Source organism: Berghia stephanieae, chromosome 1 (genome assembly GCF_034508935.2).
Source record: "Berghia stephanieae isolate SIO BIC M18660-M18661 chromosome 1, UCSD_Bste_1.3, whole genome shotgun sequence".
In the NCBI taxonomy this organism is placed as follows: Eukaryota; Metazoa; Mollusca; class Gastropoda; order Nudibranchia; family Aeolidiidae; genus Berghia; species Berghia stephanieae.
Window position 1 is genome coordinate 30,844,600 of NC_088360.1, and position 12,251 is coordinate 30,856,850.

Here is a 12,251-nt window from a genome sequence, read left to right on the forward strand (position 1 = left end):
GTGCACACTTCCCTGAGTTCTAGGTTCACTCCCCACTGCCACCTACTTCCCATAACTTTGTCGGGATTCGTCGGGTTTCGCAGGGTTTCGTCGGGTTTCGGCAGATTTCGTAAAAAAGACACACCCATAAAAATGCAATGTCTGAAAGTGGTAAGGAGTCGGAGTCGGGACTTCTAAAACCGACTCCGACTCCAACTCCGACTCCACCCTCAAACAACCAACTCCTACCGACTCCGACTCCGACTCGCCAGCCCTGGTGTAAAGTGCTTTGAGATTCATTATCATGGTTACATCTTTGACCCAATCAATGGACGCACCATTTGCAAAGTCACAGTGGTGAAGTAAATGTTAGAGTTGCATGTGTAGAGTGTGCGTAGGTGATAACATAAAACCAGTACCTTTGTCAATAATGTTCCTCCAGAGGTCTTCGATCAGAGCGGCATCATACAACCCAGCACAATGGACAATCGCCAATTTCATCTCGTGCAAATCAAAGGGATCCGCAAACTCTTCATATAACTGGGAAAAAAACAAAACAACATAAAATTTTAAAGAACATTTTTTTTATTGGGCAGCAGACAACTGATTTAAATACAACAAATTCTAATGCTGAATAAGATGAAAAATATATTTCAATATCTGGTATGAAATGTCAAAAGCATCAAGTTGACAAATTCAAGTGATAAATGAAATCAGACAAACATGACATAATATAGGATTGAATATTATTAAATATACAGTGGAGTCCTGATAAAGCCAACACCATCAGACCAGAAAGATTGGGTTGACTTGAAGCAAACACAATTGCCAACCAACCTCAAGCATTAGAAAAGATTTCTCATATTTTCCCCAATATTTATGTAATTTTCTCATATTTTTACCTAAAAAAAAAATATCTTCAACACAAGCAACCATCCACAATTTCAGATTTAAAATTCGCTGAATTCATGGAGACTTATCAGGCTAGTAGAGAGAGGGAAAATCCTACAATTCCAATGACAATCATCTGTCTGGCTATTCAGGTTCTCATCTCGGTGGAGACGATATTTATTGATCTTCAATTATATTCCACTTTTATTATTTTTTCTCCTTTTTTGTTATAAACTCTTGACTTTTTGCATTTAGCATATTTTAGTCAACATTCCCATATCATATTTTGGACTTCAAAGCGTATTAAAATATGAGAAATTATACTGGTTGGCCTAAGCAAAGTTGACTCTATCCATTATCTGTGGAACACACTTAGATAAAGAAAAGAAAATATGGAACCGACGAGAGGTGCTGGCAGAAGTTCACTTTAAAAGTGTTGAGTTTAAGTAGATTCCACTGTATTTAGGAAGCATAACAGCTTTGTATCCACATCTAACAACAACTATAAATGAAACAAATCTACAATGACATAAAAACAACTATAAATGAAACAAATCCACAGTGACAAAGACAACTATAAATGAAACAAATCCACAGTGACAAAGACAACTATAAATGAAACAAATCCACAGTGACAAAGACAACTATAAATGAAACAAATCCACAGTGACATAAAAACAACTATAAATGAAACAAATCCACAGTGACAAAGACAACTATAAATGAAACAAATCCACAGTGACATAAAAACAACTATAAATGAAACAAATCCACAGTGACATAAAAACGACTATAAATTAAACAAATCCACAGTGACAAAGACAACTATAAATGAAACAAATCCACAGTGACAAAGACAACTATAAATGAAACAAATTCACAGTGACATAAAAACAACTATAAATGAAACAAATCCACAGTGACAAAGACAACTATAAATGAAACAAATCCACAGTGACAAAGACAACTATAAATGAAACAAAACCACAGTGACATAAAAACAACTATAAATGAAACAAATCCACAGTGACAAAGACAACTATAAATGAAACAAATCCACAGTGACATAAAAACAACTATAAATGAAACAAATCCACAATGACAAAGACAACAACTTACTGTCGTGATATCCAACAATTCTGCATCCAATCTGGCCTTTGAACTTTCCACAGGCGGTGTTGCCATCATATTGCATAGACAACGATAAATCTGCATCTGTAATCTGGCAACCTGATAGAAATAAAACATTGTCTTTCTCAACACAAAGTCTATCTGGCCATGCAAAGTAATCATTGTTTGTTTTGAAGGGTTTTACGGACAGCGCTTGCAACACAAAATCATTCCAATGTAAAATATCTCCATTCTGTCAAGAAAGAATCAACATGGAATTCATCTCCATATCCCACACTTAACTCACTCCTGTTCACCATAGTTGATAATTGAACAAATCTGTTTGATTTTTCATTCATATGAACTTGAGAGAGTTAATAGCTGAACTCAACCATTTTGGTACACCCCAAACTATTATATCAATCTTATCTTATAAATATAATCTGTTGTTTGCACTAAAGCCAATAAATTTGATTTGAAGTGATTCATATTAGGCCTATATCAATAGAAAATTGTATGTTCGCTCAGTGGTCGAAATATACATGTATCAAATCTCTCGACTCAAATGTGTACATATTAAGCTATCCTACCTCCATTTTCTCCTCCAATTCATGCAGAGTCTCCCCTCCAGCAGACGTGCCAAGCCTGGAAGTCGAACTCTTGGCACACACCACGGCCCTTGAAAGATACTCCAGTCTTTGGGTCAAGTTGACATTGGTTCTATATTTGAAAAAACAATGTTGTGTTTAAATGAGATTCTAACACGCAGACTGCCATACTCCGAAAAAAAAAAAAAAAAGCAAGAAGAAACAAACATTTATCTAAAATTTTGGCAAGAAAACTCATCCTTCAAATATCGATCAATTATAATGACCCTCATCTTGACAAAAACTATCAAACCTGGGTCTTCACAGAATTCCAGAAGTCCCAGGTTTTACAGTTTTTGAGATGATGAGTCATTTTAATCTATCGATATTTGAAGGGCGAGTTTTTAGGCCAAAATTTTAAACAAGTGTTTTGCCAGAGTAAGACAGTTTGTAACGGTTCTATGAGCCCCGAAAAAAATGATAATAGATTAGACTATGGCTAACCTGTGCTTATAAACCCCCCAAAAACCACGTTGGTAAAGACTAAAATTCGAAATCACAGAATTGATCGAATACAATCTTGTCTGACACGACTGAATGTGATATACAGTCCAAGCATGCATTGAGGAAGTCGCTTAATTAGGACGATTTGTCGGGAACGGAGCCGTCCCAATAAACCGACTTGGACTGTATATAAAGACACACGACTCATCAAAAGGGAATCGTTCAATTCCTATGATAGATGAACAGACCTGCCATTTTACCGACACAAAAAATCAGGACCAAGGTCTCAAAAAATCAGGACACAGGAAAAAAAATCAGGACGCTTGAAAATAAGGAACAAAACGATACATTGACATTTTTTTTAAACACTCACCTGAGGACACCCAACTCACAGGCATAGTGTCGTTATTCTGTGCAGTTATTGTCGACCACATTTGGCCAGAAGACTTGGTGATGACACAAAGCCATAACAAGACTGCCCACGACTAATAAGAGTCATCTTGATCAGAATTATATCACTCAGAAGCTGCAGAGTCATGCTTGCTCTAGCCTCCGTTTTGTTCTTGCGAACAAGCGAAAAAACCCTTTCTGAGTCTGCATTACGATGTGGTCAACAGCATAATCCCTTCATTACTGCCCTAAGAGTTGGTATTCAGTTGGAAAAGTAAAAACCGAATTAAATCCAAAGAAAATGCACAATTAACAATTCAGCTCAGCACGAGGTAGAGTTGAGAACAATAAATCAGTGACTGTGACTGGTGATTGACGATTGAACGAACGGTGTGCACGAAATTGAAATAAACCACAACACAGGTATCGATGTCTTCTATGAAACAATAACACCTATGAATTCATGCCCTTACTATAAAAAGAAATAATTATGACTGGGCAACATTACCGATGTCATTATATCGATACCGTACAATGGGGTGGTGATATGTTATACACATCCGGTTCATACGGTCACCCTATCATTTGATTACCGCTAAAAAAAAAATTCTACCAATTTTTTTCCGCCAATTTTTTTTTATAACTAAAAAATTCAGTTAAAAAGGAAAATCGGGACTCAAGAGAGAAAAATCAGGAAATCGGGACAGCAGCAAATTTCGCATAAAAATCGGGACGGTCCCGATTAAATCAGTACAAACGGCAGGTCTGGATGATATAAAAGACCAGCTTACTGCTATAATTAAATTCCAAAACTAGAAATCTTGTCAAGCCTACTTACCCATGACGCTCCGCCAACTGAGATAAAATACGAGTGGCTGCTGGGAAATTTTCTACTTTCTCGTAATATCTCCATAACATATCCAAGGCACCTGTGTTGTCTGTTTGGAGATTGACCTTGCGTCGTAGATACTGCTCCACATATGGAGTATTGATCTACAACAAAAGTTATAAAGAATGAATTGTCAAGGTGGAAAATACACATGAACAATCTTCAGAAACATTTAAATCAAATAGCTTTTAACAAAGCTCCTTACCACCTGCACCAAAATCGTCACATTTGTTACGAAACCAAATACATTTTTCTTATTCACATTTATTTTGTACATCACAAACTTTGAAGAAAGATCTTTGTTTAATTAATAAGAACATAAAGTTGTTTTGTAGAGAGCTTGTGATATAATTCTGATCAAGATGACTCTTAGTGCGGCTATGTGGTCTAGTGGTATGACACTCGCTTTCGGATCGGAAGGTCCTGGGTTCGAGCCTCGCTCGACGCATAGTTTAGTCCTTGGAAAAGACTCTTTACTCACATTCTCTCACCGTACTCAGGTGTAAAATGAGTACCTGGCCGTTAACAGCGTTGTCTTTGTCCGAAAAATTGTAATATCGCCTAACAGGCGTCATGTCTCGTCCTACATTTTAAATGTTGCTGTTGACCAGCGACCCCTTGTAAAGCGCTTTGAGCACGTTAAGTGGATATTGCGCTATATAAAAGCTCAATTTTTATTTTTATTTTTTTTTTTTTTTTTTTTTGTTTGAGTTTAAAAAATCAATTTTTCTCCTGGATAAGTCTGCCATTTTGGGAAAATATTGAGAAGTATCGATTCCGAGAGAGTTACAACAATCCAATTTTTCCTCTAATCTAATAGTAGATAAATAAAAGCAAATAATGTTAGAATAGGTGGCAACTGAAAATATTTATTTGTAAAGGGGGAAAATGAAGCTAATAAATTGGCAAGCTGCAAGCACACTTCTCTATGGAATTTGTGAAGGGCTGATATAAAGAATGAACTCTGACCTCAATGTGATTTTTCCATGAGCAAATCAGCTATTTGGCTGTGCTCGTCTCATTATGATATTGACATAAATCATAATGTCTGTAATAATAATTTGATAATGTCTATTTCACGCCACAGAAAATGGGACAAATTTAAGCTCCACCTATTAATGGCTGTGAAGGACATTCTAAAAAATTAAATAGGCTTTTGATTTGATTAAACCACGTGATAAGAGGAAGAAATAAAAAGATTCATTTTGATGAAGCCAAGCATAATTTTCTTGCTTTCTAAAATTCAACCATTCTTGTTTGAAGCTGGAAGAACGGAATGGAGGCTTCAATGGAATTTTAAAAAAACAGGTGATGTGGATGTTTCGTTGTTCCCCTTTGTCAACAAAACACAATGAACAGAACACAAGGGATTATTGAGAGATGAGAGAGTGAATATCCAAAACAACGCCATCCTCATCTCTCATTCACCTTTAGTGTTTTATTCATCCTGATTTGATGACAAAGGGGAAAAACGAAACATCCATATCACCTGTTTTTTGTTCACTACATGAGAGCTGTCTTCCCAATTGAATGTTGATATTTATAGGATTTTAAAAGTTCATGTATTAGAAATGATTCAAACGATCACAAATATAAAATCCATTGAATCCAATCACGATTCAGCTTTACCTCCAACAACTTGTCGGCTTGGTTTGTGTTGAAAAGCCATTCATAGAGGGCCGCATGGAACAGGGAATCATCACACCTCAACGCTGTGGCAAAAACTTCTTCTCTCTGAATCAAAGTAGGAGAAAGACAAACAATCATTTTTAAATAATATTTTGCTTGTAAGATTCAATCAAGATATCTTATTAGTTAAAGAAATGCAAAAAAAAATATATGTATATATCGATACAAGTAAAAACAGATATAAAGATGCTATCATATCAACAATAAAAACAACAACAACGACAAAATCAACAATAACAACAAAAGTAAAAAGTAATTTTTTTTCTTTCAGTTTTAACTCTTCTTCAAACAACTACAAACAACTTCAAAGACAGCACATCCATTTTTAAAGAAACAGATTTGCCCTAAATCTATTTGGGACAGAAACTAATATCTAACAGGGTCTCTGTTTATTAACTTAATTCAGCCAAAGTAAAAAAAAACAGTGAAGAAGAAGAAGAATGAATGGTGATGAAGAAAACACAAATGGTGATGACGACTTCAGCTGTCGGATGTACTTACAAAGTGTTCAGCCTGCTGGGGTTCCATCTTGTTTGTTTCCACCGCATTGGCAGCAGACGATGCCAGGAAAGGGTTGTTGGGAACCTGAGCCTGGCTGGTGCTGGCTGCACTCAAGTAGGTCAGAGTGTCTGTGATGCATTTGTAACAGTCCATGCTGAGAGGAGTTGGGAGAAAGGTTGTGAATTTCATTGAAATATTGATACATATTTAAAGAGGGCGATTGGGGGTTTGGGTAGTTGTGCCGAATACTTTTCGGACATCTGCCTGGATTTTAAAGATGTGTTACTGATTTCACTGTTTTTGTTATTGGCTTAAGAGGGGGTTTGAGCCCAAAACGTTCCATCTTTAAAATTTGGTTGTTTTTATTTTATTTAAAGCTGTTATATTGATTTTTGTTTTACTTTATATAGTCCATACACAGCTTCTGACAGCTTAGTATGACTTTTTTCAAAAGCTAAAAAGATGAAAAGACAAAGATAAGTAATAAATGAGTCAGAGAAGACAAATAGAGAAGTATTTAAGATGAGAAGGTCTTTACCGTCCTATGTAGACCTGCATGCCTTGAATGTCTTCCTGTGGTTCTCCACTGTTGTAGAAGTGGATGGCCATACCCTGGGGGTCAAGTTTACCAGCTTCATTCAAGGCCAGCTCCACAATGCCCAGGTAGAACTGGACACTGGCCAGCTGTGAGCAGATGACCGACAAGTTCAAGGGTTGGGACACTCCCTTCAAAAGCTGCAAAGCTTCTTGAAGCTGATGCTCCTTTTCTAGCTGGTTGGGGTTGATTTTGGCAGCTTGTAACAACTCATTGGACTGGAAAAGAAAGGTCGAAATCTTAGATTTGTTTGTAATGTTTAATAAATATTTGGTTGGCATTATCATTAACTGTTATCATCATCATCATCATTAATTGTTATTATTATCATCATCATCATTAATTGTTATTATTATCATCATAACTATCATTATTATTATTATTATTAGAATTATTTTCATTATTATTGTCATCATCATCTTTATTATTATTATTATTAGAATTATTTTCATTATTATTGTCATCATCATCATTATTATTATTATTAGAATTATTTTCATTATTATTGTCATCATCATCATTATTATTATTATCATAATTATTATTTTTATTATTATCATCATCATCATTTATTTATTATAATTGACTACCAGTGTAACGGTAATTCCTGACTACCTTAGAACAAGTGGCATCATCCGTACTGTAGAGAGTGGGACAGACCTCTCGGAGTCGATCATTGATGGCATCAATTGTCGCATTGTCATTCAAATATCGACTCACCAGACAAATTATCAGAGTGCTGCAAACCTATGAACAAATATTTGAATAGTTTTAAATTTTGAAAACATATTTAAACAATATAAATTGTAAAAAGAATAAAAATAAAACAAGTTACTTAATATCCAGAATTGAAATATCAAAAAAATAAATAACTATCAATATTACACTAATCATAAAATGTCACTGAAGACCATATGGTAAAAAGACACACCATGTCATGAGAAAACAAAATTATAAATTTTAGAAGTCTTTTACTCTGCATTGGTTTGTTTTGTTTTTCCCTCCTCTCTTTATCACGATATTAGTATTAGAGCCCTTCTTCAGTAAATTCATATTTTCATATTTAAAAAAACTTTCGACAAATGCACACAACTTGTTTAGTTGGCAAGCCGACGTGTACAAAGATTCACTGATAAGTGCTGCCATGTGGTCTAGTGGTATGACACTCGCTTTCAAACCGGAAGGTACTGGGTTCAAGCCTCACTCTGGGCATAGTTGAGTCCTTTGAAAAGGCTCTTTACTCGCATTCTCTCACTGTACTCAGGTGTAAAATGAGTGCCTGGCCATAAACAGCATTGTCTCTGTCAGAAAAAAATGTAGTATCGCCTAACAGACATCATGTCCTACATGATAATAATAATAATAATAATAATAATAATAATAATAATAATAATAATAATAATAATAATAATAATAATAATAATAATAATAATAAGCATATTTATATAGCGCCTTTCGTCGAAACCTCATAGTGCTTGTAAGTGTATCTGTTGTCCAGGGACCCCTTGTAAAATGCTTTGAGCACATTTAGTGGATATTGCGCGATATAAAAACCCAATTAATATTTTTTTTAATTATTTTATTTCAATCCATTGTCATCCTACAACCATCTCCATGATGACATGGACCCCATACCAACCTCCTTCCCACTGGTGACCAGACTCTTGAATGTCATGTGACGAAGTTGGTTTTGAATGTCCTGTTGGGAAAGATATAAGAAATAAACATTAAAAATAAAACAACACATTAACCAGCTAACTGCCGTACTTTGGAAAAAAATATATTCAAAAATTTGGCCAGAAAACTCGTCCTTCAAATATCGATCATTTAAATGACTTTCATCTTGGCAAAAACTCTCAAACCTGGACTTCGCAAAGTCCTAGGTTTCAAAGTTTTTGCCAAGATGAAAGTCATTTAAATCGATCGATATTTGAAGGATGAGTTGTCTGGCCAAATTTTTGAATATGTTTTTATCCAGATTACAGCAGTATTATAATAGAAGGTTGTGTTGAACAGCTGGAGAGACAATAATGTTCATCAGGTTCTTTCAACATGAAAATTTTACAAGATCCACAAACTGAGTTACATTCACAGACATGCCAAGTTCTGCAAAAAAATTTTGTAGAAATATGAATTTTTGGCTCTATCTCCAGAGCTGTTTTTGCCTCTTTGACTCAGTAAATCTTGTTGAAAAGGAAAATTTATTTCCTTAGATCCTGTATTCAGGAGTTTGAATCATTTGTGGATCATGATGATGGCAAATTATAGTTTTGTAAAGATATTTAAAGTGACTTTTTCCATTTTTTCCCTTGGAAACCAAAAATTAAAAAAATTTAAAGTAGGCAGCCCTGCATTCACAAATCCTAAAAGAAAGTAAAATTTTTAAAAAGAAAACAGCTTACTGGTGCCATGGCCGCTGCTAGGATGTGAAACTGATGGTCGATAAGCAGACGCCACAATCCAAGAACTTCCTCTGTCCTATGAAGGAGATCCTGTAAATGTTGAAGGGAAATCTTCTCCATTCTCTGGACTTCAATCTGCATTCGTTTCCGACTCTGCTCGTCAATGCTTCCCTCCAAACGGCCCCGGCCCGTGTTCATGCTGTCGGGAAAGTAAACAATCATGGCCGTCAACAAGTGATGGGTGAAGAAACTAGACTAGACCATTTCTATAACGCAATATCCACTAAACGTGATCAAAGCACTTTACAAGGGATCCCTAGCCACCAGCAACACTTAACATCTAGGGCGAGACATGATGCCTGTTACTACAATTTTTGTCTGACAAAGACATCGCTGTTAAATGCCAGGTACTCATTTTACACCTGAGTTCAGTGAGAGAATGTGAGTAAAGAGCCTGTTGTAAAGACTCAACGATGCACCACTCAGACCAGGACCCTAGACCTTCCAATCCAAAGATGAGTGCCATACCACTAGACCACATATTCCTATTTGTAACCCAAATTCTCTAAGCATTAATGTCAGGATGAATCAAACCCAAAGCCACAGAATGGAAATTGAATTCATTGCCATGAATAAGAAATCTGGGTTTAATTTCTATTCAATATGGTGGAGAATAATTCAATATCACAAATTGCAAATGTCAAAGTTCAAATTCCTCATCGTTTTCATTCTAAATTCACTTTTCAGACTCTAATTCATCCCAAAATAAAACGGCAGATGAAAACCAGAAAGGAGTTCCGTTGTACTGTTTGGGAGGCTACAGGAGTTCTGTCAGGCTGTCTGGGAGGGTATGTCCAACAAGGCACCGCCTCAAAGTAGAATACCATTTTGGGATTGAGGGACACATATCTGTCAGATTCTATATCTATTTCATAACATGTCTTGACAAGACCTTTCAAAACCCATTCCAAAAATACAAACATTTCTCATTCTAAGTCACCTGTTGCTGTGGGACATCAGAGTGATCTCAGACACACCCAACACCTCAATTCTATTCACAGTTTTATACAATTGGAAGCTGTATTTTAAGTACTGAACACAATATCGCAGCATTCATCGACAAGTGAGCCGATACATTCTAAGGACAGAATCTATAAAGAGATATCAAATGACAACTTACATGTCAACATGAGAATCCACATCAAATTTGGAGTTGAAATCGACAAAGTCCGACAGGTCTCTCACCATTTCCAAGGCTGTGCGTAATTCTTCTACGGTGAAATTGGATGTAAGCTTAACATAGAAATACAAACAACAAAAAAAAGGAAATAAAATAAAATAAATAACTCAATAAAAATTGAGAAAGTCTACATAACTTATTTGAGTTCAAATGAAAATCAAATTCTAATAGCAATAATAAAAAACAAAATATTTTAACAATCATTAAACTTGAAACTTTGCTTAACTCCTTCTAAATGCCAATTTCTCTTATTTTTCTTTGTTCTTGAAGAGTTTTGGTGTGGGGGGGGGGGGGGGGGGGGAAATGGAAGTGGAGTTTACACCCATTATCACTTAGAATTATGCAAGCATAAAAACTTTTTTTTCCACTGAATTATTCCAGCTCCTTAGTACTAACTAAACAACATGCCAGAAAATGGAGTTTTCAGAAAGATTTGAAAAGGGGGACGCTTACAAAAGTAACTTTTCCCTGCTTGGAGTCGTGTATAAATTCTGTTGTGACTGGAAATTCCCAGAATGGTCTGAGGATGCGACTGAAGAATATGTAGATGCCGTTGTGTTTGCCAGAATAAATCACTTCCTGTTGCATGGGATTGGGACTCCCTCCTCCGACCATCGTACCCGGTGCTGGCGTGGAAGTCATCATATCTGGAATGGATGAATGCGACATAAAACATCATTGTCATTCCTAACGTTAAAAACAATTTTTTTTTATTAAAACATTTGCATGAAAAAAACCAACCTTGAGCATTTGTATAGGGCAATATCCACTAAGCATGCTCAAAGTGCTTTATGAGGGGGTCCCAAGCCAACAGCAACTCTTAACATGTAGAATAAGACATGATGCCTATTAGGCCTTATTACAATATTTTTTTCTCTGACAGAGACACCACTGTCAACGGTAAGGTTTCATTTTAAACCTAATGTGAGAGAATGTCCTTTCCTAAGGACTCAACGGTGTGCCGCGCAGAGCATCAAAAGCCTGAATGTCTGTTTGTATCTGTATGGTTGGTGCTGAAGAAACCAATTAGTCTGTTAGATATTATTGGATTACACATAAGTTAATTCTTATTTTTAATACAACGTATCAATACCAGGAATAAAAAACAAACTAGAAAATCTACTTCAGTATTTTTATTTCATTTTGGACAAAAGAAGCAAATTGCCATTCAGATATAACGGATCAAATTGATAACAAATCCAGACATAAAAAATCAACAACAATGATGAAATCTAAGTCTGTCTCCAATTTGCTTTCCCACTGTATGGACTCAAATATACAACAGACTGAACTTTGATTTTCTCACCTTAAAATAGGACAATATGAATACCAATTAAGAAAACAAACTTCCCCGACCATCATGAAATAGGATATCTCAAAACATTTTGGCGACAAGTTCTAAAGGTCCAATATTCATTGATAATTTGAAGTTTATTCATTTCAAGTCAGGCTACAAATTACAAATGGATTGGAA

General features: G+C 35.6%; 1 protein-coding gene across 3 annotated transcripts in view; it reads right to left on the reverse strand.

Annotated features, from left to right (window-relative positions):
- Positions 1–12,251, reverse strand: part of LOC144971595 (nuclear pore complex protein Nup155-like) — a 53,050-nt gene that overhangs the window by 9,666 nt on the left and 31,133 nt on the right. For all 3 annotated transcript variants that reach the window (XM_078912672.1, XM_078912664.1, XM_078912678.1), the window contains 12 exons: positions 11,231–11,424; positions 10,718–10,830; positions 9,538–9,736; positions 8,775–8,834; positions 7,751–7,882; positions 7,079–7,353; positions 6,541–6,694; positions 5,980–6,084; positions 4,300–4,454; positions 2,571–2,700; positions 1,990–2,100; positions 399–519 (listed from right to left, as the gene is read on the reverse strand). In XM_078912672.1, the coding sequence (XP_078768798.1) occupies positions 399–519; positions 1,990–2,100; positions 2,571–2,700; positions 4,300–4,454; positions 5,980–6,084; positions 6,541–6,694; positions 7,079–7,353; positions 7,751–7,882; positions 8,775–8,834; positions 9,538–9,736; positions 10,718–10,830; positions 11,231–11,424 (1,749 nt within the window). The remainder of the gene's footprint in view (positions 1–398; positions 520–1,989; positions 2,101–2,570; positions 2,701–4,299; positions 4,455–5,979; positions 6,085–6,540; positions 6,695–7,078; positions 7,354–7,750; positions 7,883–8,774; positions 8,835–9,537; positions 9,737–10,717; positions 10,831–11,230; positions 11,425–12,251) is intronic.